At 44.4% G+C, this 27,554-nt stretch overlaps 1 protein-coding gene across 10 annotated transcripts in view; it reads right to left on the bottom strand.

The window, feature by feature from the left end:
• PC (pyruvate carboxylase) overlaps positions 1 to 27,554 on the bottom strand; it is a 104,947-nt gene that overhangs the window by 55,030 nt on the left and 22,363 nt on the right. Inside the window, exon 1 of one of the 10 annotated variants that reach the window (XM_049714160.1) lies at positions 9,601 to 9,620. The exons of 8 other annotated variants lie outside the window; for them this stretch is intronic. Coding sequence is in view for 1 of the 2 variants with exons in the window: in XM_004277991.3 (XP_004278039.1) it covers positions 14 to 49 (36 nt within the window). In the remaining variant the exon portion in view is untranslated. Of the gene's footprint in view, positions 1 to 13; positions 211 to 9,600; positions 9,621 to 27,554 lie in introns of those variants that run through there. One more of the 10 variants, XM_004277991.3, reaches the window with a different exon arrangement.

Raw genomic sequence — 27,554 nt, 5'->3', positions numbered from 1 at the left:
GCGGTCCTCTTACCGCGGCAGCTGGTCTGCAGAGCCCCAGGGAGGCCATGCTGTCCTTGGTGCCGGAACACCGAAATCTGGGCCCTCTGCCTGCTGCCTGTTTATAAATGACGTTCTGGGTTAAGCCTCTGTCAATGACTTTCCAGAATTGCCCCCTCCCCTACAGCTCAGGCGAGAGAGAGGCTGCTTGTGAGCCAACCTCCAACTCAGGAGTAGACCTTGAACAGACTGTTTGAGAAAAGGCAAAAAAACAAAATCAGGTCAGGGGTGAGCTGGGAGGAGGCAGTGAAAAGCTGCTGCCCATGTGTTCTGACTGAAGGATTAAAGGGCAGTGGTATTTGGGTTTTACAAGGGGAGGAGGACCGGGGCCAGGGATGGGAGAGCCAGGCAGGAGAGCGAGCTTCTGGCCTAAGAAAAGGAGCAGGGGATCCAACAGGAGAAGAAAAAAAATGAGGTGTCTAATGTCTTTCTCCCCTTCCTGAGACCTCGGGATGCCTCAGGTTGTGCCCCTGGGAACTGGTAACATCATGGGGACAGGAGACTGGATTCCTCACAAGGGCACATGTTACCCAGTGGCTCTTGTGGGTTGTTGGCCTGGTATGACTTCGTTAGCAAGGTTTTTTCTAATTTTTTAAAATCAATTTATTTTATTTATTTTTGGCTGCGTTGGATCTTCGTTGCTGCGCACGGGCTTTCTCTAGTTGTGGCGAGCGGGGGCTACTCTTTGTTGCAGTGCGTGGGCCTCTCACTGCGGTGGCTTCTCTTGTTGCGGAGCACGGGCTCTAGGCGTGCAGGCTTCAGCAGTTGTGGCACGCGGGCTTCAGTAGTTGTGGCTCATGGGCTCTAGAGCGCAGGCTCAGCAGTTGTGGCGCACGGGCTTAGTTGCTCCGCGGCATGTGGGATCTTCCAGCACCAGGGTTCAAATCCGTGTCCCCTGCATTGGCAGGCGGATTCTTAACAACTGTGCCGCCAGGGAAGCCCTAGCAAGGTTTTTAAATGCGTGCCCACATTATTAAGCCCACCCAGACCAATTCATTTAGTGCAGTGTTCTCCCAAAGACCACTCCGGTCAAGAACAGGAGTAGAGAGACTTCCCTGGTGGTCCAGTGGGGAAGACTCTGTGCTCCCAACGCAGGGGCCCTAGGTTCAATTCCTGATCAGGGAACTAGATCCCGCATGCATGCCGCAACTAAGAGTTCGCATGCCGCAACTAAAAAATCCTGCATCCTGCAACAAAGATCCTGCGTGCCGCAACTAAGACCCGGCGCAGCCAAAATAAATAAATAAAATAAATAAATAAAAATAAATCTTAAAAAAAAAAAAAGAACAGGAGTAGCGTTCCCACCCACTGGGTACCACCCAATACCACCAAAACAAAAACAACCAGCCTCAGCTCTGACAAGCTCTTGGAGGCAGCAGAGTCAATAACTCACTGTTCTAACTTTGTTTAGTGTCCAGAACCCGAGGTTAATTAGTCAGAGAGGGCCTTCCCTGGCTCCGTGCGACGACCTGACGTGGCAGCTGGCGCCCAGAGAGCCTGCTAATGAAATGTGGGTGCACCTGGTCCCTAAGTCAGGTGAAGGTCCAAATCACAGGAGCCTCCTGGAGCCCACGAGTTAAGTGAAAACCCAGTGGGGGAGGGAACTTGCTCACTGCTCTCAGATCCAGATCCTGACCCGCACAGCTACCTGTGTTTCCACCTCTTCATCGTTCTCCAGAGCTGGCAATAAGCAGCCTCGTGCTTCCCCTCCAGCCCACCAAGGAAGGGTGCGAACCACTAATAAACCCTGCAAAGACCGGCAGCTGGAGATCCCGGGAGATGAGGCCAAAATGACACTCCAACGAGAGGCTCCATCCAGGAATAGTAAAATGTTTTGGGGGATTAACAACATATACCTTGCACGGTTGTTTGTGAGGGCTCAATGGATCTGGTTACTATGAATAGCCACTTTCTATTCAACAGCAGCGGGAATGACATCTAGAGATGAGACTGGAGGTTAAGGAGGAGACTGACAGGTGGCCTGGCAGGGAAAGAGGAAGAGGAAGTGCTCCAGCAAGAGGGAGCATTGTGACGGGAAGGCCACCTGGCTTTGTGTGTTCACAAGCCATGTGTGGCTTGGTGTGACTGGGACACCAGTTGCCACAACAAGGCTGGGGAGAAAGGCAAGCTCCCTACCCCTCACTGCATCATAGAGGGACGTAATCATCTGTGCAGCTGTTTTCAGTCTAAGCAGAACATCCAGCATTGGAAATTGCAGCAACTAACTTTCTACGCAGCTGTGAAATACCACCAAGGCCACCAATTACTACTTCTTCATGGTTGTTTTCTTCATCTTAGGAAACAAAAGTTGGGGGAAGGAGTAAGGGTCTGTCGCAGGTAAACGGATGGCCAAGTTATTCTGGTTTCATGGGTTGCTCAGATGTGGAAACAATACTGTTGACCCTACGTGTGACAGACAGACCAGACATCCCATCAGGGACTCCAAGTAGGAACGACATCGGTCTGCACTCAGCTCTGGGGATGGGGACATGGTCAACAAGAGGCAGATCTTGCATCCATCTCAAGCCTCTTGTCTCGCACTACGAGAGCAGCTGGACCCCTCTAATGGCCTTGGTCCCCCATTCTTCTCTATCACCCCAAATCCAGCCACAGAGGCATTGAGAGTCTATAACTTCTAGGAGCAAAGCAAGCAGAATGTCTTTCATTTATTCAAAAAGCTTATAAGGAATGCCCACCGGGTAACAGAAACAACGCTAGGTGCTATGGAGAAACAAAGATAGAAGGTGATGTGACCCCTGCACTTTAAGAATTCACCATGCGTAGGGGCTTCCCTGGTGGCACAGTGGTTGAGAATCTGCCTGCCAATGCAGGGGACACGGGTTCGAGCTCTGGTCTGGGAAGATCCCACTTGCCACGGAGCAACTGGGCCCGTGAGCCACAAATACTGAGCCTGCGCGTCTGGAGCCTGTGCTCCGCCACAAGAGAGGCCGTGACGGTGAGAGGCCCGCGCACCACGATGAAGAGTGGCCCCTGCTCGCCGCAACTAGAGAAAGCCCTCGCACAGAAACGAAGACCCAACACAGCCAATAAATAAATAAATATTAAAAAAAAAAAGAATTCACCATGTGGATGATGGAGGCAAGACCTACACGTGGCAAATGAGCTTCCACCACCAGAATTAATGACCAAAGGATGACGCCACAGCGTATAGGGTCACAGAGCTTTTCCAGGCCTCTGCTGGCACTTCGTCACCCTCAGAAAGACACAACAAGCCCACTACTTGGAGACATCAGCTCCAGACTAATGAACAGATGCTTCTAGATTGACCCAACCCAACCCTAGTGTTAGGGAGCCTCACAATTTCCAAGAAACCCCCATTCCCTTCCTCCTCCACACAGCTCACACCTTCCAGCACCACGACTCCCCTGGTCCAGCGCCACAGCTTGAGCTCTGGGAACTGGGCTGAACTGCAGCTCCAGCACGTAATTCGCTCTTTGACTTGGGAATATTCATAACCCTTTGAACCTTAGTTTTCTGATCTATAAAACGCAGAAAGATCTGAGTCATCTTGTAGCGTTGCTCTGAGTGCTTCAAGAGGTCATTTGTTTTTGAAATACCCAGAGAGTCTGGCACATTGGTGATACCCAGAAGAGCGATCCTAATGGTCAGTCCTTGTGATACCAGCCTTCATCCATCTCTCTTCCCATCATGCCCAGGGGCTCAAGATAAGAGAGGTAGCAACACAGAAACAAGCTTGGGGGCCAAGAATAGCGTGTCAGTCTCAGGGAGGATGATGACCAGAAGGAGCTGTGAGTTACTAAGCCCCGGGCCCTGCCTCTGCGACCATCGGCCAGTGCTGTGCTGGGACTCACCTTGCATTCTGGGCTTCGGTTTCTTCAACCGTTACGCCAGGGGCAGTAATGGCCATGCCTTCTTCACAAAGGTGGTGTGGGTAAAAAATCAATAAAACCATAAAACCTTTACTGTAGTGCACTGTGCTACTGAAGTGCCAGGCCCTATGGAGACTCAGAGTGGTTGAGAGGAGAGAGTGGGGAGGAGGGGTAAACAAGATAAAGTTAAATCAAGATACAGTAAGACAGGCACCAAAAAGAACAAAACACCAAGGAACAGATTTAACAAAAGTGTGGACTGGTTTGCTGAAAACTACAAAATATCATTGAAAGAATGTAAAGACCTAAACAAAAACACCTCATTTTCACAGATCAGAGACTTAATATTGTTAAAATGGCAATACTCCCCAAACTGATCTACAGATTCAATGCATGCAATCTCTATCAAGAAATCACAGCTTACTTTATTAGAAATTGACAAGATGATTCTTTGCGTGGGAATGCAAAGGAACCAGAACAGCCAAAAAAATACTGAAAAAGAAGATCACAGTTGGAGGACCCACACTTGCCAATTTCAAAACTTACTACAAGGCTACAGTAATCAAAATGGTGTGGTACTGGGATATGGATAGACATATAGATCAGTGGAAGAGACTGAGGGCCCAGAAAACTCTCACATTTACAGCCAATCGATCGATCTTCAACAGGGTACCAAGACAATTCAACAAACGGTGCTGGAACAACCAGATATATACATGCAAAAGAATGAAGTTGGACCCTAACCTCACACCATCTACAGAATCTCACACAAAATGGATCAAAGACTTAAATTTAAGGCCTGAAACTATAAAAATCTTAGAATAAAATATAAATCCTTGTGGCCTTGGATTAGGCAATGGTTTCTTAGCTATGACAGCAAAAGCACAAGCAATCAAAAAGAACATAGGTAAATTGGCTTCATCAAAATAAAAAAACTTTTGTGCTTTCAAGGACCCCAGCAAGAAAATGAAAAGACAAACCACAGAATGGGAGAAAAGTTTTATAAATCATATAACCTGATAAGGGTCTAATATCCAGAATATATAAAGAACTCTTACAACTCAATGACAAAAACACAAACAACACAACTAAAAATGGGCAACAGATTTGAATACACATTTCTCTGAAGAAGACATATGAATGGCCAATAAGCATAAGAAAAGATGCTCAACATCATTAGTCTGACAGAAAATGCAAATCAGAACCACAACAGGGGGCTTCCCTGGTGGCTCAGTGGTTGAGAGTCCGCCTGCCGATGCAGGGGACACGGGTTCGTGCCCTGGTCCAGGAAGATCCCACATGCCGCGGAGCAGCTGGGCCCGTGAGCCATGGCTGCTGAGCCTGCGCGACCGGAGCCTGTGCTCCGCAACGGGAGAGGCCACAACAGTGAGAGGCCCGCGTACCGCAAAAAAAAAAAAAAAAAAAAAAAAAAAAAACCCACAACAGGATACTACTTCACACCCACTAGGGTGGCTATAATCAAAAAGACAGACAATAATAAGTATTGGTGAGGATATGGAGAAACTGGAACACTCATACACTGCTGGTGGGAATATAAAATGACTACTTTGGAAAACTCTTTGAAGTTCCTCAAACAATTAAATACAGAGTTATCAAATGATCCAGCTCTTAGATATATACACAAGAGAAATGAAGACATTTGTCCACACAAAAACATGCATTTAAATGATCATAGTGCCACTGTTCATAATAATCAAAAATTGTAAACAACCTAAATGTCCAACTGATGAATGGATAAACAAAATGTTGTATAGCCATACAATGGAATATTATTCAACCATTAAAAATTAAGTATTGTTACTTGCTACACAGTAGATGAACCTTGAAAATATTCTAACTAAAATAAGCCAGACACAAAAGACCACTATTATACGATTCCATTTCTATGTAATGTGTAGAGGAGGTAAACCCATAGAGACAGAAAATGGTTGCCAGAGGCTGTAGGGGAAGGTTTCCTTCTGGGAAACAGGGTTTCTTTTTGGGGTGATAAGAATGTTCTAGAATTAGATAGGGGTGATGGTTGTATAACACTGTGGATATACTAAAACCACTGAATTATACACTTTAAAAAGGTGAATTTTAAAGAATGTGAAATATATCTCAATAAAGCTGTTATAAAAATAAAATTTTAAAAGTAATGCATGTTAAAGCTTCTTGAAAAGTTAACATTCTTATGCAAATAAGTTTTTTGTGTTTGCCTTTTAACCATCAATCAGAAGTCTAGATGCTCCTTGATCTCAGAGAGTTTTCTAATAAGGGGAGGAGGGGTTTCTGTAGACAAAGGAAATTCAGTGCTGGGTTATTCCAGGATGTGGTACCTTTGTTGATATTTATTAATTTGTTTAAAAATAACAAACACATTATAAGCTAACATAAATATTTTAATAAAATATAACTATATTTTTAAAAAATTAGTGAGAAGAATGGGTCTTGTTTTACATTTTGCAAATCTCTTCAATGTTCAGCTCAACAGAAGACGCTGGATTCTCATATCTGCACTTCTGTGTTCAATTTATTGTAATAAGTAGAGTCTATGAAGAAAATCTAGACTCGCCCAGACATGTAGTTGCAAAAGGGAGGAATATTTTAATTGCCTTTTCAGACAATTGTGGATACCACTGTTGGATACTATACCAAAATTTGACAAATGGTAGTTAATTATAATGTGAAATATGAAACCCTATGGACTTTAATGTACTGTTACGTTAAAAATCCATTGGCCTTTCTTTTTTCCCTAATAAATTTTATTTATTTATTTATTTTTGGCTGCATTAGGTCTTTGTTGCTGTGTGCGGGCTTTCTCTACTTGCAGCAAGCAGGGTCTACTCTTTCATTGCGGTGCGTGGGCTTCTCATTGTGGTGGCTTCTCTTGTTGCGGAGCATGGGCTCTAGGCGCATGGGCTTCAGTAGTTGTGGCACACGGGCTTAATTGCTCCGCGGCATGTGGGATCTTCCCAGACCAGGGCTCGAACCCGTGTCCCCTGCATTGGCAGGCGGATTCTTAACCACTGCACCACCAGGGTAGCCCCCATTGGCCTTTCTTAAATTGCAAATGGGCCTTTTCCCAACATGATTTTGTAACGTCATACACTGGTCATTTGGAAAATACCAGTTTACTGAGTTATCCTAATCCTCAAGATGCTGACACATTTTACTGATATAATAAAATGCCAAGATGTCACAGATGTAATATCACCATCAATCTCATCAGAAAACTCTAAGTATTGAGAAGTTGTCGAGCACAAGAGGATGGATACAAGCTTTCCAAATGCTAATTTTGGCCTGAAAGCTCTAATTTTACCAAATACTATTGGTAAACAAACTGGCAACAAATACTATTAGTTGTTTTCTTTGAAGCAACAGGCTCACTACATTCATTTTCGAGAAAAAGTCTGTCGGATACCCCAGTCTGAATAACCACAGCTGCCAGTTATTTTCAAGTAAAAACAGCATCTCCTGAAAATACGGCTAGTTCAGCTCGTAACTCAAAACCCCCCTGAAGGGCTTTCCCTCGAGCCAACCAATGCAGTTTGTTTACTTCCCATCTCATCATCATAGAATATCAAAGACCTGCACACAAGCATAGAGAGTTAATAAAATGAGCCATCTTTACTGTTTCATCAAGGCCAGTCTTAAGTGAAGCTGGCTCTTTTGAACTGCAAGGGTGTGGAGGTGAAGGGATCCGCCCTGACTCCTGCAAAGCTGCCAGCCGTTTTGCCCACCATTGCTTTTGCACCATCAGTGCAAATGTCAACACGGTGGGAAAGGCAGGTAACTTCCTAGTATTATATGAAAATCTGACTCAGGGACCCCCTCGAAATGGTCTTGAGGACCTGCAGGGACCTGGGGACCCCACTTGAAGAACCACTGGTCTAGGAAGCCATTCCCTGTGGACTGAGAGAAGGAAAAACAACTTTAAAATAAAGCAAACAGGCTTCTTCACTTTGTGACATAAGAGGAGGTAGTGGAGGTGAGTGCAGAATGGGCTGTGATTCCTGCACTGAGTCAAGGCAGGCGGACTGACCTCAGTGCCCTATATTTGACCACCTTAAAGGGCCCAGGAGTTTCAACTGAGCAGATGGCTTCCTGCAGTTTCAAAGTCTTACAAACGAGCTCTCTGTCCCACACCACCTTTCCACTCCTTTGACCTTGACACAAAAGAGGCCCCTTCAATCTCGGGATTGTTCTGCTCTACAGTAGACAGGGCAAAGAGGAACACATGTGGCTGGGGAAGGATGGCAGGAAGCAAGGGAGAAAGGGAAGAGGGCAGCAAATATCTCACCTTGGCTCTGCCCAGTTGCCCCCAGTCTCAGTTCACCCAGGGGGCACAGAGGGGGCTTCCTACCAATTCTCTGCATTCCTACCACATTCCTCTCCTGCCAGGTCAGAGCTGGCCTAGATTCCTGCCAACTCGCCCCTTAGTTCAATGTGAACAAAGGGGTTTTCCCCCTTTTGCTTCCCCCAGACTAAGGTCTCTTGGTAGGAAAGGCCCCCTTCTCTGCACCTCAGCTATCAGCTCCCACCCAGCAGCAACCAACACAAGACCCCATGTTGGCTCAAAGCCTTATCCTCCCATGATTCCAGTAAAACAATGTGAAGTCAGGGTGGGAACGAATTTCTCATTTGAGACAAGACTGTTACAACTGCAGCAGCAAGAAAGCTGCTGGCCCGGGAGCCAAGTGCAGAAAACAGACTGCCATTCAGGCCCGAGGGAGAAACAATAGGCCCTTATCCTACACTCTGGTCTAGGCCAAGAGCTGCTAAGCAGAGCTGGAAGGCCCGATGGGTAGCCCCTGGACAGGGCTGCCCTAGGATACGTGGGGTCCCAGGCAAACACTTGGGGGGGGCGGGGAAATCCCCTTATCTATATAAAAAACTTGAGTCGCTCAAAATTAGCGTGTCAGCACCATTTTGGCCGCCCAACCTCACACAACCCTACAAAGGACTGTCGCAGCCGCCAGTGGAATCTGCCCTCCTGGAACGGGGCCTGGACTCAGGGCCCTGGGACAACCCCGCAGGACATCTGGTTGTCCCTGCACAGGGTAGAGGGTTGAGAGCTCCCCAAAGGGGCTGATGTGGGTCCCAGTCTGGGTTCGGAATGTCCAGCTGGAACAGCACTGGAGGGAGGCACTCCAACGTGTGGGCCCCTCAGGTGCACAGTTCCAGGCAGAGGCCACACGTGCCCGGCCTAAGGGTGGCCCTGGCCCTGCAGACACAACCACAGTCATGGCCTGAAGGGCTACGAGGGCTGCCTTCAAAAAAGAAATCAGGGCCTCACAGCCCGGGTACTTCTTGTTTTCTGGTCACTGCTACCTGGGCAACCCCGAACTCAGTTTCTTCCACCTGTGCTCCTGTGGGTACCAAGGCGGTTTGTTCTGAATTCACACCTCACCCCTGCCCAGTACCTCTCAGTAAGGTCAGCAGCTAAGAGGCCAGGAAAAAAAGACATCAGGAAGACTTTGCTGGGAGTTCTTCGAGGGAAGGGCTGAGCCTGGCCTGAAGTAAACACACCTAACAGATGTGAGGAGAAAACCAAATAATCCACAATCTGATAATCCGCTGCCGGGCAAGAAAGCATTTAATTCAACTTGAAACAAGCCCTTCTGCCATCACCCCAGTGACACCACAGGGGCTAGTTAAGAGCTGTGCCACACGGGGTCCTAGGGTGCGTCAGTGGGAAGGGACTCACCAGGACGACACAGCTCCGGAAGAGACTCCAGCTGGGGAGGGGGAGGCGTGGCTCCAGCCAGGGAGGGGGCGTGGCTGCCATAGCCCCTCCCACCCTCTACTCCAGTTCACTGAGAGTTTGAGACGTGAAACCTGCCCCAAGTTCCCCGGTGTTCTGCCAAGATCCTCACCCAGCCGCGCCTGCTGTGAAGCAGATAACAGCACAGCGGGGGAGGCTTCTCCTGGCCCACTCGGGTTAAGGCACTCTCCTTACATCAAGGCTGCAATTACACAGCAACTGGCCTTCTCTGTCTGCCTCCCCTGAGGACAGGAGATCAGGGCTGTTTTTCTGGTTCCCTGCTGTGTCTCCAGTGTGTAGCACGGGGCCTGGAACAGGGTGAGCACTCAATAAATGGTTGGGAAGCAAATGCAAGTCTCTCTCAGCTACACAGTGGCCCCTGAAGCTGAGGGCTAGCTGCTGACCACTCAGAGCCCAGTGACCATGGAGACCAAGGGCTCCATCCCCGACGGGGTGGGTCTGTGCCAGGGGCCCTCCCCTCGGTGGGGGCTACTGGGAGAGGGGCAATAGGCATCAGCGAGCTTCATGGGGAACAGTTCATTGAGAGGCACTGGGCCAGGTTCTGAGACTTCCATGAGACTTCCATAAGACAAATATCCTTAAGTCTCGCGCTAAAGGAACAGAGAGGGCGATCAGGTGGAATTCCTGACCCTGAGGAGCAAGCGTGGGGGGAGAGGGAAAGGCTGGTTCCAATCCTCGGAGGCCCCAGATTCGGTTCACTCTCCCTTCTCCTTTCTCAGTCCTCGCCTAGCACCAGCTACTGCTTGAATCTTTTAGCATTTCAAGCTAAGTGCTAACTACCCTTTCTCCCCATGCTGGCTCAGTCTCTCCCTAAATGCTTTTATACCACCACCGCCCGCCTCTGCTTCAGTCCCTCCTCCTCCTCACCCCCTGAACAAACACAACAACCAGCGTTGCTTTTAGCCACCAACAGAGTCTGCCAGAACTCCCTCTACTGCTGGCGGGACTGGCAAAAACGAAGGAGCTTTTCGCGGGGCCCGGACCTCCTCCCTCACTCTCCCATCAATCCTCAGGCTTTCCGTGCGTGGGCTCCACTTTCCAGGGAAGGCACCCAGTTCTCATTCACCACATCCTTCCTGAGTGCCCCCACCATTCGGCCCAGCCCAGTGCCTTCCCCCAGCAACGGGCAGGCCCAGTTCATGGCTCTGGACAGAACACCTGTTCTGCTTGTTGCCAAGCACATTTATTTGTGCAGTCTGTGTTCCGAAGAAGGTTAAGAGGAGCCTTACTTCCCAAGTGACGTGGCTGGCTACAGGCAGCAAGTAGCTCACTGCACTGCCAGGCCTGAGACCACGGCTTATTCATCTTGGCATCCCAAACCTAGCAGAGCAGGGAACCAAGCAGGCACTGGGTAAACGTTTAGAGAACAAATAAACCCTAAAGGGAGAGAAACATGGCTCTGCAGAATGTACAGAAAACTTGGTGGCAGAATACCTGACCTCGGGCAAATCATCTGCAAAATGAGACCGCTGATACCCCTTAGGAATGTATGTGAAAGTACTTTGCTTACTGTAAGGGCCTATGCAAATTGGTATAGGTTTCCAGAGATGGCCCCTCACCTTTTCCTACCTGGGATAAGGAGTTCAAGGATATGGAAAATTGATAAGCCAAGAAAAAAAGTCAGGTCTGAAATTCCAGAACTAAGCTCCAAGGAAAACAGGAGCCAGGCCCGGGATGATCGCATTTTATCGTGGTTGATGTGTTTGTTGCTTTGTACATTGCTCTCAGGCTCTGTCTGGTATGTCTGTGTTTTGCCTAAGCTGGATCTAAGCTTCCCGGTAATCTAACACCTACATAAATGCATGTCAACTGCTCTGAAATAAGAAAGTTGCTGACAAGGGGAAAGGGTCTGGAAAACTGCTGGCATCGTGTATAACAAGGGAGAGATGAGTTTTTGGCCTGAGGTGCTGGCAAAAGGCACCTGAGGCCTGGCCTCAGCCTTCCGGACAGTGACACTCACAGCTCCGGGTGGGCTGTGGGCAGGTCCTTGGAAGGGCTGCCTAGGGCCTGGGATGGTCCATGAGGACCTCCTGCTGCAGGGAGGGGAGAAATTGGGATCCTGTTAGCTCTCCCCTAAGTTAGCACGTGTTCCTATCCAGCATGGAGCACCCAGCATCCTCTGCAAAATCTTGAGTCAAAATGCCCAAGTCCCTACCCTTGCTACAGCTTGTGAGCTCTCTAGGTGGTAAGGAAAACAGCAAGTAAAATCTTCTTTCCTCCTCCTAAGTAATTCTGAACTAAAGGAAAATTCATGTGAAGGCAATGAGAACTCTTGTCTCCACCTGCAGCTCCTGCGGAAGGGAGATAAATAAACCACCAGGCCTGAGTCTGTAAGAGTCTACTCTGCTGCTAACATTTCTACTTCTGACATTCTCTTTTTGGGGTGGGGAGGTGAGATGGGTGGGAAGGTGAGAGGCAAAAGAACAAATAAATAAGGGAATGAATAAAAGGCTTCCCCACCCCCTAAGTCCCCAGATGTTCTGCTCGCCCTGGCCCCAAAGCAGAGCCCCCGCCCAGTGGAGAAGGCCCAGGATCAGAGGGCAGCAACACTCGGGTCTTCTCCCTGAAGATCTCCGATCCAGAAGCGCCCCTAACACAGCAGCTCCTAACACAGCAGCTCCTCAGAGAGGAGCTAGACCAAGCCCCACAAGCCTCCAGCACTCCCAGAAACCAGAGGGTTCCAGAAGAGGCCCTGGGAAAGACTCCAATAATCCTGGCATCATGGGCCCAAGTGGACTGATTCAAGCCACCAGGTTAGTCTCAAAGGGTAAAATAAGTGAATGGAGTCCCTTTTTCTATTTTCAAATTCTCCCTTCACTCACACCCTTAAAGAGCATCTTTGCGGAACCCTGGATGGGGCTTCCTGTGTGCAGTCAGGGACTCTCCAGAGACCTCCAGGAGCTGGACAAGCTGGGAAGGAACGAGAAGCCATTGCCTGGGGGGAGGAGCGCAGGGTGGGAGTGGGGGACAGGGTAGCTACAACAACCAAATGGGCTCCAGGCCAGAGGCAGTGCACAGGCCAATCCTGAGGATCTGTGCTAGGAATAGCAAACAGATAACAAAGGGGGAGGGAGGTTCTAACTCCCATCGCTGAGAAAACAATGAGACCTGTCAGTGAGGGGCCTGGTCCAGGCTCCCCATCTTGAATTGAGGTCAGAATCAAAATCTAGGCCTCACCTCTTTGGGGAAGAGGTACTGTATTAATCAAGAAGAAAATGAGTTTATAAAACGGGCATCAGGTCAAAGGCAGATCAGTGACCCAAACTTTTGCATATGATACTGGTTTGACAATATCAGATACAGCCTTGAAAATGTAGGTTACCACAGTGCCTGGCACAAGAGGCTTGTTGAATGAATATGTGGGTAAGTGAATTCGGATTGAGGCTGGTTTGACCTGGAAGAGTCAGAGTAGCAGAGACTGAAAGAAGGTGCGTGTGCAACTAAGCTTATTTTACCACGGACCCAGGATACCGCATGGCCCTAGCTGGGGCATAGAGGGCAGGGGAAGGGAGGAGGGGGAAAGCAAGGGAGATGTGTTCTCAGACTCTACATGCCAACAAGATGAGTCGCAGCTGGCTCAGGAGACACCCTGAAGAAAGGTGCCAGGCTACTCATCAGCAGGGCCGTCAGCCCCAGATTGAATATGTGTCTGGGACAAGTAGAGGGGAACAGGAGAAATGGTACGGACCTAAAATCGGGTACATAAAGTGGCAGTCACCAGAAGGCCTGTCTCTCAGGGACCTGCTTGCTGCTTCAGAAAGGGCAAAGGGCCAGCTCTAAGCAATGGCTTCTTGTCGACCCCAAGATCCCAAGACTCTCAGAGCCACTCCTGTCTTCACCGCACCCTCCTGCAAGCAGCCTCACTGGTTTGGCTTTCTTCCTTCTACCTGGGATCAGAACTCCAACCTCTTCAGGAATGGTGCTGGGCCTGGGCTCGCATTTAATTTGCTTAATGCAGAGAAATGTGGCCGAGGACAAGATGCCTCACTGGGTCCACGGCTCAACGCAGCTGCGTCCATTTATACACATGTCTCCTCCGCTTCTGAGAAAGACAACCCCCAGGGCATCAAGGAGTGTGGCAACAAACCTTGCTGGAAACCTCAACTGCTTGCTAAAAAACCTTCTCCCTTACATTTCTTCAAGCCCTTGGGCAGGATTATCTTTATCTTTACTACAGCCTTAAAGAAGCATTCCAGAAAGGAAACAAAAGCAAAAAGAGAACAGAGGCCAAGGATAATCTTGTAAAACAGATGAGAACCAAGATGTCTGAGCAGAGAACCCTGCTTCCAGGCCCTTGGCATCACTCAGAGGCTAGCAGGGAAGGAAAAATAGAAGGAAACCACAGGCTTTGCGAAGGACGCAAGCACAGCAATGACACAGGGAAACACACCACGCGCAGCACTCCGCAGCAGGGCGCGTTTTGCTCTCTGGCAGCGCCTGGCACCGGGCACGGCCTGGGTTGTCGGGCAGAGAGACGAGTCTGAACCTGGGCTCTGCCACTTCGTACCTGCACAACTCTGGGCAATCAGCTCACCTCCTGGAGCCTCAGTTTCCTGAAGGTAACACCTTCTACCCTCCAGAAGAGACCACAGCAGAGCAGAATGGACGGAGCTGCCATTACTATTTTACTGTTGTATCCTTTTATATAAATTGAGTTCTAAACGAGGAAACAAATCAACCTGCAGATACAACATCACCCAAGAATTCTGACCTGATTTTGCCCACACTTTGGAACTCTCCCTGAGAGCTCCAGACTGGCAAACCTCCACAAAGAGAAAGCTACCTCCTCCACATAAGTCGCAAAGGGGTTCCTTCCCTAACCCCCAGCTCAGTTAAATAGGAAAAAGGAAACCCACCACCTTCCTAAGTACAAGTCCTCTGTGCTTGTGAATGAGGTTGGGGGTCCCTTTGTCTGCATAAAGCCCACCCAGCATTTACGATCCCAGAAAAGATTTTCTGAAGAAAGAGGGTTTCAGACAGTATTAATTTAAATCAGAGGGGTGGGGGTAGAGAATGGGGTTTGGGGCTTGAAATCTAAACAAACAATAATGACAAGAAGGATGAAGAGGCAGCTACAGAGAGTGATACTTTCATTCAAAAAATCACGGTCCCATCCTAAGATTCAAATATTCTTTTGGTCATCAGCTCAGTGAGGAAAAGCAATGGCCATCAGCTCTGCTGGACTTGCATCTACATCTCCAGGGAGAAGTGCCTGGTCTTCCTCTGCTCTACCCTTTCATTTCCTGTCTCTGGCCCACATCCCCACATGGCTGCAGGTGACATGGGCATGAGTCGTTTACTATCCGTAGGAAGCCGAGAGCCATCGGCCTCCCCATCACTGAGAAGGCCTGTTAGTTGCACTCCAGGTCCTGGGCTCTCCCCTCACTCTGAGGAACTGTCCTGCCCAAGTTTGCCATTAGCTAAAAAGGGGGTTTCAGGACTTCCCTTGTGGCGCAGTGGTTGAGAATCTGCCTGCCAATGCAGGGGACACGGGTTCGAGCCCTGGTCCGGGAAGATTCCACGTGCTGCGGAGCAACTAAGCCCGTGCACCACAACTATTGAGCCTGTGCTCTAGAGCACGCGAGCCACAACTACTGAGCCCGCGTGTGACAATGACTGAAGCCCACGCACCTAGAGCCCATGCCCCAAACAAGAGAAGCCACCACAATGAGAAGCCCGCGCACCGCAACCAAGAGTAGCCCCCGTTCGCTGCAACTAGAGAAAGCCCACGTGCAGCAACAAAGACCCAATGCAGCCAAAAATAAATAAATAAATAAATTTTTTTAAAAAGGGAGGGTTTCAGGGCTTCCCTGGTGGCGCAGTGGTTGAGAGTCCGCCTGCCAATGCAGGGGACGCGGGTTCGTGCCCCGGTCCGGGAGGATCCCACATGCTGCGGAGCGGCTGGGCCCGTAAGCCATGGCTGCTGAGCCTGCGCGTCCGGAGCCTGTGCTCCGCAAAGGGAGAGGCCACAACAGTGAGAGGCCCGCGTACGGCAAAAAAAAAAAAAAAAAAAAAGGAAGGGTTTCAGACAGGGATGCAGAGAGTATGAGAGCATCCTCACTCCTGGAAAATAACTCCCAAGAGAAAAGCAAGGCACAGGTCAATAACATTAGCTTCATAGACAGAATGGCCAGTCATTGCTACCACGTCTCACCACAAGGTTGCTGAGCCATGAGTGCAGCAGGGAAAGGGGACCAGATACCACTGAGAAGCAAGAAGGCAGACTGGCGAGTATCTCTGCCACTCACAAAGGGAAAGGGAGAAGTCTTAGAAGTCCACCGCCTCCTTTCCGCAAAAGAGCTATATCATAGATGAAGGTTTTAAATGGGTCACGGAAAAGCACACAGCTTTGGAATTCAGAAAATGACAAGGCCACAAAAAGAGAAAGAGAGAAAGAAGAAAGTTAGGAATCAAGGGGGTGTTGGCTTAGCAGAACAAATGGCAAGCACTCTGTTTATTCTTCCTTCTTATTTGCAAACAAGAGAGATGAGATCTTTGGACCAGAGGACAATGGCATCCTAGGCTCCTGTCTCAGAGAAGGTGACTGAGAAGCTATTTAGCAGGAAATGATGAAAGCCAAGCAAACTCCAGATGCAGAGAAGATGATGAAAAGAATGACAGGGCAAATAGTTTTCAAAAAAGAAACTCCTTTGCAGATACAGAATGGTTTGGAGGCCTCTAAAATCTAAAGGCCAAAGTCCAGGCAAGACCATTACCTGAACAACCTCTTATAATTAGCAGATATTACCTTTGTGATAAAAGGCAAGCAAGCTATTTTCTATCAGGAAAAAATATGTACACAGCTTACAAATGTAAAATGTAGAGCTCTTACTGAAAGGCACATAAACAATCTGGAACAATAGGTAATTACAGCTAACCTGCAATTGTCCACACTAATGAAATGGGAATAGCAAGCATAGGTAATTCAACAAATATTCGTAGCGTACTTCTTAAGTGCCTGGCATAGCAGAGAAAGTAGAATTTTTTTTTAAACTGTATCAAATCATGGTAAATTGATATGACCAGAGACTAGGTCCATGACCAACTAGAATTGTACAGCAGATGGGCCTGATAATGTACATACAGTGGGTTCAAGTATGTACAAAATGTACAGGTGCATTGACACACAGGAGAAATCGGTCCAATGTGATGTGAATAAACTTTCAGTTTGCTACTTTAGAAATTTTTTTTTCACTATTTTAACCATTTTAAAGTATACACCTCAGTGGTTTTTAGTATATTCAAAATATTGTACATCTATCACCACTATCTAATTCCAGAACATATTCATCACACCCCACAAAGAAACCTGGTACCATTTACGGTCACTCTCCATTTCCCCCTCCCCCCACCAATGGCAACCACTAGTCTAGTTTCTGTCTCTATGAATTTGCCCATTCTGGACATTTCATATAAATTTCATACAGTATGTTGCCTTTTGTGTCTGACTTCTTTAACTTAGCATAATGTTTTCAAGGTTCATCCATGGTTGTAGCATGTAGCATGAATAACATTCCACTATCTAGATATACCACATTTTGTTTATCCACTCATCAGCTGATAAAAATCTGGGTTGTTTCCACTTTTTGGCTATTATGAATAATGCTACTATGAACATTAATGCATATGTGACATTTTAAATACATAATTTTTAACCATCCAGGCTGGCCTTCCTAGTTATGCTTTAATTAGTCAAGAACTTGACCCCAGTAGTCTGACTCCAGAGCTTGGCGCCCAATCACACCACTGTATTCCTTCATTTTCATTCTCTGATATGGAAGGTAACAGCAGTCCGGAAATGTGCTAGATGGCAGAGGGAAGCAGCTGAAATTTAAAAGTCATTGTCAACAGTCTATATACATGAAGCACCAGCTGCATGGACAGAAAACCACCTGATTGTACTCCTTCCTGTCGCCACAACCCAACAGAAGGGAGTTTGCAGATCGTCAGTGAGAAACTCCCCAGGCTGACCTTTTGGATCCCTTAGTAAAACAGGGATGCTGTCATGTGCATCCATGCTGCTGTGAGGCTAAATAAGACGAGGGGGTGACAGGTGGGCAAGCACTTACTCAAGCCCCCGGCACACAACAGGCTTTCAGTAAAGGTTTGTCTATTCATGCAGTAAAGAAAAGGATAGAATTTGGGGTGCTAACTTTGGGTTCTGCTCTCCCCACTTGAAAGAGCTGGATGGTGTCAAACCTACTTAAGATGAAAGAGTGGTGAGGAAGGCAGGAAACCAGAGCACAGGAAACAAATGTTTGTAGAATCAGGACTGAGAGAAAGAAAAGAAAAATGTAAAGAACAGAGGAAACTTATATGAAGAAACAGGAAGGGGAAAAGGCTAAGAAAATAAAAACAAACATACGAATTTATGTCTAAAATGGTCCAAAGAACAGACTGATGCCTTGTGATGAGCACAGCATGACAGGCAGATATCAAAGGGACTAAAGAGCACCACCTGAGAGCAGAGACAGAACTACTAAAGAGGCAGAAATGCCTCAGGGCGCACAGAGGTTCCAGGGCATTTCCCTGGCGAAGGAGGGGAAGCTGGAGAGCAGAGACCTAATAGGGGAAATGAGACCCTATGCAACTGATTACACTGAAAAAGGCAATGCTCCACAGCACAGAACATGTCAGAAATGTGATGGCTACAACTGCTAAACTCAGAAGGCAATTTATAGAACTGAGGCAATAAAAAATGCAAAATTCATGTAAAGAAAGTGGGAGGAGAAAAAAAGGGGCACTAGTAAAGGAGAATATGAAAAAGAAACAGGTATTTTAGAGGAAAGTTGTCTTAATTTTTTATATCATTATAAAATGTAAAGTTCTACAAAAAATGAATATAAACGTGGGAAATAATACCTGTATATTTATGGACACACCTGTAAGAGATGGGCGCCTTCCCAGAATCCTCCTACCTATTTTATTTTGTATACATACAGGGTAAATCACAGTTAGTTTTGGTCAACTGTGGTTAAGTTTAGTCAATTTCAGCTCCTAGCATAGTAGCATCTACCCATCCCCTACCCACCCCAATAGCAGGCAACTGGGCCACTGTTCTTGCAGTACCTGGCACAGAGCTTGTGGAGCCAGGGTGGGCAGAAAGGACTCTGTCCTCCAAATACTGAGGACAATCACTGATTGCTGCTTCTTATCACAAAGGTGCAGACAAAGAGACAGACAGCCATTGTTGCTGCATCCCTCTCATCCCCCCCACCCAGCCCCACTGCTGCAAGCCCCACCCCCTCTGGCTGAAGTGACTGCCAGGGGATTTAAAAAGCCCACACCATCTTTTCTCCCACTTCATTTTTGGCTTTTTCTCCTTTTGGAAGCCAGGCATCAAAGACTAGGAAATTCAAAAACAACTGCATATACAGGGAAAATTAGAAAGTGACCATGCATGCCTAGGAAAGAAAACATCTGAAAAGACCTTAAGCTCACACCTCAGGCTGATCCTTGGCACAGAGACAGCCTACAACAATCAAAAAAACAAAAACAGCACACACACCCTGGGAAAGAGGAAGAATCTGATTTCCACAGTTACCCCATTGTTAGAATCAACTGTCCAGTGTTCAACAAAAAATATCACAAGGCATACAAAGAAACAAGAAAGTATGGCCCATTCAGAGGAAAAAACCTAACAGAAACTGTCCCTGAAAAAGACATATATATATACTAGCAGATATACTAGACAAAGACTTTAAACAACTGTCTTAAAGATGCTCAAAGAACTATCAGAAGATGTGGAGAAAGGCAAGAAAATAAATGAAAATATCAATTAAAAGTGAAAATATCAATAAAGACACAGAAAACCTTAAAAGAAAGAAACAAAAAAAGTCTGGAGCTGAAAAGTACGATAACTGAAATGAAAAATTCACTACAGAGATCCAAAGCAGATTTCAGCAGACAGAAAACAGAATCAGTGAAATTTAAGATAAAACAATGGAAATTATCAGGCCTGATGAACAGAAAGAAAAAAGACTGAAGGAAAGGTGAACAGAGGCTAAGGGACCTGTGGTACCCCATCAAGTGTACCAAGATATGCTTTGTAGGAGTCTCAGAAGGAAAAGGGAGAGGGCTTCCCTAGTGGTGGAGTGGTTGGGAGTCCACATGCCAATGCGGGGGTCACGGGTTCAAGCCCTGGTCTGGGAAGATCCCACATGCCACGGAGCAACTAAGCCCGTGTGCCACAACTACTGAGCCTGTGCTCTAAAGCCTGCGAGCCACAACTACTGAGCTCAAGTGTCACAACTACTGAAGCCCGCACGCCTAGAGCCCATGCTCTGCAACAAGAGAAGCCACCGCAATGAGAAGCCTGCACACTGCAACAAAGGGGAGCCCCTGCTCACCACAAGAAAGCCCACAGGCAGCAAAGAAGACCCAGCACAACCAAAAAATAATTAATTAATTACTTTTAAAAAAGAAGGAAAAGGGAGAGAAAGGGACAGAGAGAATATCTGAAGAAATAACAGCTGTAAATGTCCTAAATTTGATGAAAAACATAAATATAAACATTCAAGAAGCTCAGCAAACTCTAAGATGAAGTCAAAGAGACCCACACCAAGACACATTATAATCAAACTTTCAAAAGACAAAGAGGATTTTGAAAGCAACAAGAGAGAAGCAAACTGTCACATACAAAGGATCATCAATAAGATTAACAGCAGGACTTCCCTGATGGAGCAGTGGTTAAGAATCTGCCTGCCAATGCAGGGAAAATGGGTTTGAGCCCTGGTCCAGGAATATCCCACATGCCGCGGAGCAACTAAGCCCATGCACCACAGCTACTAAGCCTGTGCTCTAGAGCCCGCAAGCCACAACTACTGAGCCTGTGTGCTGCAACTACTGAAGCCCGTGCACCTAGAGCCCATGCTCTGCAACAAGAGAAGTCACAGCAATGAGAAGCCGCAGCACTGCAACAAAGAGTAATCCCTGCTTGCCGCAACTAGGGAAAACCCACACACAGCGACAAAGACCCAACACAGACAATAATTAATTAATTAATTAATTAAAAAAAATAAGATTAACAGCAGATTTCTCATACAGAAACTTTGGAGGCCAAAAGGCAGTGGTTCAATATATTCAAAGTGCTAAAAAACAAAACAAAACAAACCTATCAAACATAAGTCCTGTATTTGGCAAAACTGTCCTTCAAAAGTGAGGGGGAAATTAAGATATTTCCACATAAAAGATGAGGGACTCTGTGACCACAAGACCTGCCCTGCAAGAAATGTTCAAGGAAATCCTACAAGGTGAAATAAAAGTATACTAGACAGTAACTCAAAGGCATATGAAGAAATAAAGATCTCAATAAAGGTAAAAACATTGGCAATTATAAAATCTAGTATTATAATAACAATGGTTTATAACTGTACTTTTTGTTTTCTACATGATTTAAGAGACTACAACTGACCCTGAACAACACAGGTTTAATCTGAATGGGTCCACCTATACAAAGATATTTTTCAATAGTAAAAACTATAATACCGCACAGTCCATGGTTGGATGAATCCATGCATACAAAGGAACCAGAGCTACAAAGGGCCGACTATAAGTTATACGTGGATTAACCTCTGCATTGGTCAAGGGTCAACTATAATACATTTAAAGAAAAAAACATTATTAGTGAAAAAGCTAGTATTACTGTAACTTTGGTTTGTAACTTCAGATCTTGTTTTCTACATAATTTAGGAAACAAATGCACTAAAAGGAATTATTGTTTTATGTTTGGGGGCACACAACATATAAAAATGTAATCTTACGACAAAACAACTGATACTGGTGGGAATGTAGCTGTAAAGGAGCAGCTTTCGTATGGTACTGAAGTTAAACTGGTATAAATTCAAATTAATGTTATAACTTTAGGATTTTAAATGTAATCCCCATGGCAACCATAAAGAAAATAGCTATAGAATATTACACAAAAGCAAATGAGAAAGGAATTTAAACATTTCACTACCAAAAAATAACTAAACACACACAAAAAAACAGTAACACAGGAAATGAGGGACCAAAAAAACTATAAGTCATACAGAAAACAAATAGCGCAATGAAAGAAGTCCCTCCTTATCAGTAGTTTCTTTAAATGTAAATGGATTAAACTCTCCAATCAAATGACAGAGATTGGCAGAATGGATAAAAACACAAGATCCAATTATATGCTGTCTACAAGAGAGTCACTTGAGTTCCAAAGACACAAACAGGTTGAAAGTGACTGGATGGAAAAAGATATTTCATGCATAGTAATCAAAACAGAGCAGGAGTGGCTATTCTAATATCAGATTAAAGTCTTTAAATAAAAAAAGGTTAAAAAAGACAAAGAAGGACATTATATGTTAATAAAAAGTTTAATACAGCAAGAAAACATAACAATTATAAACATTTACACACCTAATGACAGACCATCAAAATATGTGAAACAAAAACTGACAAAATTGGGCTTCCCTGGTGGCGCAGTGGTTGAGAGTCCGCCTGCCGATGCAGGGGACGCGGGTTTGTGCCCTGGTCCGGGAAGATTCCACATGCCGCGGAGCGGCTGGGCCCGTGAGGCATGGCAGCTGAGCCTGCATGTCTAGAGCCTGTGCTCCACAACGGGAGAGGCCACAACAGTGAGAGGCCCGCATACCGCAAAAAATAAAAAAAAAGCTGACAAAATGGAAGGGAGACATAGACAGTGCTATAATAATAGTTGGAGACTTCAATACCTTATCAAAATAATAGGTAAAACAGAAGTAAGGAAATAGAGGACTCACACAACACAATAAATCAGCTATATCTAACAGACATATGAAGAACACTCTACCCAACAACAACAGAATACACATTCTTCTCAAGTGCACGTGGGACGTTTTCCAGGATAGACCATATATTAGGCCACTAATTAAGTCTCAAAAGATTTTAAAAGATACATATCATACAAAGTATCTTCTACCATAACAGGATGAAGTTAAAAATTAATAACAAAAGGAAAACTGGAAAACTCACAAATTTGTGGAAATTAAACACATTTTTAAACAACCTATTGTTCAAAGAAGAAATCACAAGGGAAATAAAATGCTTAGAGACAAATGAAACCAAAAGCATGACATACCAAAACTTATGGGATGCAGTGAAAGCAGTGCTGGGGGGAAATTTATAGCTATAAATACTTACATTAAAAAACAAGAAAGACCTCAATCACCAACCTAACTTTATAACTTAAGGAACAAGTAAATGAAGAACAGCTAAGTCCAAAGCCAGCAGAAGGAAGGAAATAATAAAGTTTAAGAGCAGAGATAAATGAAATAGAGAATAGAAAAACAATAGAGAAAATCAGTGAAACCAAAAGTTGGGTCTTAGAAAAGATCAAAATTAACAAACCTTTAGCTAGATGGACTAAGAGAAAAAGAGCGAAGACTCAAATTACTGAAATCAGAAATGAAAGTGGGGACATTACTACTGATTATACAGAAATCAAAAGGACTGTGAGAGTTAACTATGATCAACGGTACACCAACAAACTGAATCACCTAGATGACATGGATAAATTCCTAGAAACAGAAAATCACCAAGACTAAATCACATAGAAATTAAAAAATCTGAATAGGCCTATAACTAGTAAGGAGATTGAATCAGTAATTAAAAATCACCCAACAAAGAAAAATCCTGGACCTGATGGCTTCACTGGTGAATTCTATCAGACATTTAAAGAACTAATACCAATCCTCCTGAAACTTTTCCAAAAAACTGAAGAGGAGGGGACATTTCCTAACTCATTCTATGAGGCTAGCAGAATCCTAATAACAAAGCCTGACAAAGACACTACAAGAAAAAAAAACAACTACAGATCAATATCCCTTATGAACACTGATGTAAAAATCTACAAACAGAATTCAGAAGCATATTAAAAGGATTATACACCATGACATAGTGGGATTTACTCCTGGAATGCAAGGATGGTTCAACAACAACAACAAAAAAATCAATGTTATATGCCACATCAACAAAATGAAGGGAAAAAACCCCACATGATCATCTCATTTGATGCAAAAAAAGCATTTAACAACACCCTTTCATTCAACACCCTTTCAGAGTAAAAACATTCAACAAAACAGTAACAGAAGTAAACTAACTCCACAGAATAAAAGCTATTCATGAAAAATAGCAAACATAATACCCAATGGTGAAAGACAAAGCTTTTTCTACAATCAGGAACAAAGTAAGGATGCCACTTTCTCCACTCTATTCAACATAGTACTAGAAGTTCTAGCCAGAGCAATTATAAAAGAAAGAGAAATTAAAGGCATCCAAATTGGAAAGGAAGAAGTAAAATTATCTCTGTTTGCAGATATGATTTTACACATAAAAACTCAACAGAGTCCATAAAAAAGCTGTGAGAGCTAACAGATGAATTCAGCAAAGTATCAGGATACAACGTTAGCACACAAAAAACAGTTGCATTTCTATACATGAACAATTAATTATCTGAAAAGAAAATTATAAAAACAATTCAATTTACAATAGATCAAGAAGAATAAAATACTTAGGAATTAACCAAGGAGTTGATAGACTGGTACAATGTAAACTATAAAGCACTGCTGAAAGAAATTAAAGAAGACATAAATAAATGGAAACACATTCCATGTTCATGGATTGGAAGACTTAATATTGTTAAAATGTCAATACTACCCAAAGCATTCTACAGATTCAAAGCAATCCCTATCAAAATCCTAATGACATTTTTTTGTAGAAATAGAAAAACCCATCCTAATGGAATCTCAAGGGACCCCAAATAGCCAAAACAATCTTGAAAAAGAAGAACAAAACTGGAAGACTCATACTTCCGGATTTCAAAACCTACTACAAAGCTACAGTAATCAATTACAGTGTGGTACTGGCATAAAGGTAGACACATAGACCAATGGAATAGAACAGACAGCCTAGAAATAAACTCTCACATATATGGTCAAATTATTTTTCATGAGGATGCTAAGACTATTCAATGGGGAAAGGACAGTCTTTTCAACTAATAGTGCTGGGAATATTGGATACCCACATCCAAAAGAATGAAGTTGGACTCTTACCTAACACCATATACAAAAATAAACTCAAAATGGATCAAGGATCTATATGTAAAACCAAAAATAACAACACTCTTAGAAGAAAACAGGACAAAAGCTTCATGACTTTGGACACTGGACTTCTCTGATATGACATCAAAGGTACAAATAACAAAAGAAAAAATAGACAAATTGAACTTCATGAAAATTTAAAAAATTTGTGTATCTGAAGACATTATTCAGATGGCCAAAAAGCACATGAAAAGATGCTCAATGTCACTAATTATTAGAGAAATGCAAATCAAAACTACAACGAGGTACCACTTCATACCAGTCAGAATGGCCATCATTAAAAAATCTATAAAGAGTAAATGCTGGAGAGGGTGTGGAGAAAAGGGAACCCTCCTACACTGTTGGTGAGAATGTAAACTGGTACAGCCACAATGGAGAACAGTACAGAGGTTCCTTAAAAAACTAAATATAGAGCTACTATGTGATTCAGCATATACCCAGAGAAAACCGTCATTCAAAAAGATACATGCACCACAATGTTCACTGCAGCACTATTTACAACAGCCAGGACGTGGAAGCAACCTAAATGTCCACTGACAGAGGAATGGATAAAGAAGATGTGACACATATATACAATGGAGTATTACTCAGCCATAAAAAAGAACAAAATAATGCCATTTGCAGCAGCATGGATGGACCCAGAGATCATCATACTGAGTGAAGTAAGTCAGAGAAGGACAAATATCATATGATATCGCTTGTATGTGGAATCTAAAAAAATGTTTTAGATGAACTTATTTACAAAACAGAAATAGAGTTACAGATGTAGAAAACAATCTTATGGTTACCGGGAGGGGAAGAAGGGGAGGGATAAATTGGGAGATTGGGATTGACATATATACACTACTATATATAAAATAGATAACTAATAAGGACCTACTGTATAGCACAGGGAACTTCTACTCAGTACTCTGTAATGACCTATATGGGAAAAGAATCTAAAAAAGAATGGATATATGTATATGTATAACTGATTCACTTTGCTGTACAGCAGAAAGTAACACAACATTGTAAATCAACTGTACTTCAACAAAAAAAAAGAAGACATTATTCACAGAGTAAAAAGGCAACCCACAGAAAGGGAGAAAATATTTGCAAATCATATATCTGATAAAGGGTTAATAACTAGAATATAGAGAGAACTCCTAAAACTCAACAGCAAAAAAACAAACAACCCAATTCAAAAATGGAAAAAAGGACTTGGATAAACATTTCTTCAAAGAAGATATATAAATGGCCAATAAGCACATGAAAACACGAAAAGTATAATGATGGTTGCCAGGGTCTGGCAGGGAGGAGAGAATAGAAGTTATTGTTTAATGGAGTGAGTTTCTGTTTTACAAGATGAAAAGAGTTATGGGGATGGATGGTGAGGATGGTTGCACAACAATGTGAAATGGACTTAATACCACTGAACTGTATACTTAAAAATGGTTCACAGGGTAAAGTTTATGTGTATTTTACCACAATAAGAAAAAAAGGAAAAATAAAATAAATAAGTAGCCTTTTTGGTTTCCAGACAACAGAAGGACAATATAAAAAGGTTTTTAATAAAACACAAAACCAAACAAGAATCAGGCCAGCCTGAAATTAACACCTAACAAGATCAGTTTGGCAGTAGCAGAATGACAGCAAGGGTATTCAGTCTTCCCAGGAATGCCAAAAATATGTGTATTATGAGGAATTTCATAAATCAGAAGGGCAAAATATTTGGAAAAAGATCTATGTGAAAGTAGGAATCTGCAGCCAGAGTCAAGGGGGACCAGGGTCTAAAATAGGATAATATCATTTTTAAAATCCCTTAAGACATGTATTAATAGTTGTGCTATTCCTGCTCTCCAAAGCAACCCTATCTATATAGTGAATGGTAGAGTGGACACAGCCCCTGGCTGGTACACAGCCCCTGGTACTTGGTACAGATGGGCCAACCACAGGTCTTTAAAACCAGGAGGGGCAGACCCCAGGGATTCCATCTTCCATTACAAATTCACAAAGTGGCCTTCTGGGACAAATCAGTGTCACATGAGTTTGAAATGAGTGAGTCACATTTCCTGGCCCAACCCAAGCAGCAAAGTACTACAACTCTGGGGGAACGGCCCAAACCGCCTCCATAACATCACTGTGATACTGATGGTCTTATTCTCAAGTGTGAAACCCAAAGACCCATGAGAATGGAAGCCACATCCCTAGGGATGCAAGGACTCCATTCCAAAAGCACTACTTTAAACAAGAAATTTTCTAGCTGGGGGAGATAACTGTCCAACCCTCCTGCTGAAAACAACTAAAAATGCTAGATAAAATATGTGTGTGTCTATATATGTATATATATTTAAATTTTTTTCTTGAAAGAATAGACAAGTTAGCAAGAAAATAAGGAACATTTGGGTCCAAATCTAAGCAGAGGCAGAAACCCAGAGAGGCAAGTAAACACTGAAGTTTTTGCACTGAGGGCATTTGCAGAACCAAGGCAAACCTGAGCTTCAGTTTTCCAAGTTTCAAAGGGCACACAGGCAGAGCCCAGAGCCCACCCAAGGTGGGAGGTCTAAGGAGACCTTACCTCCAGTGAAGTTGTGACTTCCAACGATACTCCCTCAGAATATGAGTAAAGCAGAAACAAACCTGATCTACCTCTCCTCACCCCCAAGAGCTACCTGCACAAAACATCAAGTGTCTCTATCTTCGGCACTGAGCAGTTGGAGAAACAAACAAACTCACCCCAAGAAGTTGTAATCACAAGACAACACTCACAGGTTTGTGGTCCAAATT

Source organism: Orcinus orca, chromosome 8 (assembly GCF_937001465.1).
Source record: "Orcinus orca chromosome 8, mOrcOrc1.1, whole genome shotgun sequence".
In the NCBI taxonomy this organism is placed as follows: domain Eukaryota; kingdom Metazoa; phylum Chordata; class Mammalia; order Artiodactyla; family Delphinidae; genus Orcinus; species Orcinus orca.
This window is presented reverse-complemented; position numbering and strand designations above follow the sequence as displayed.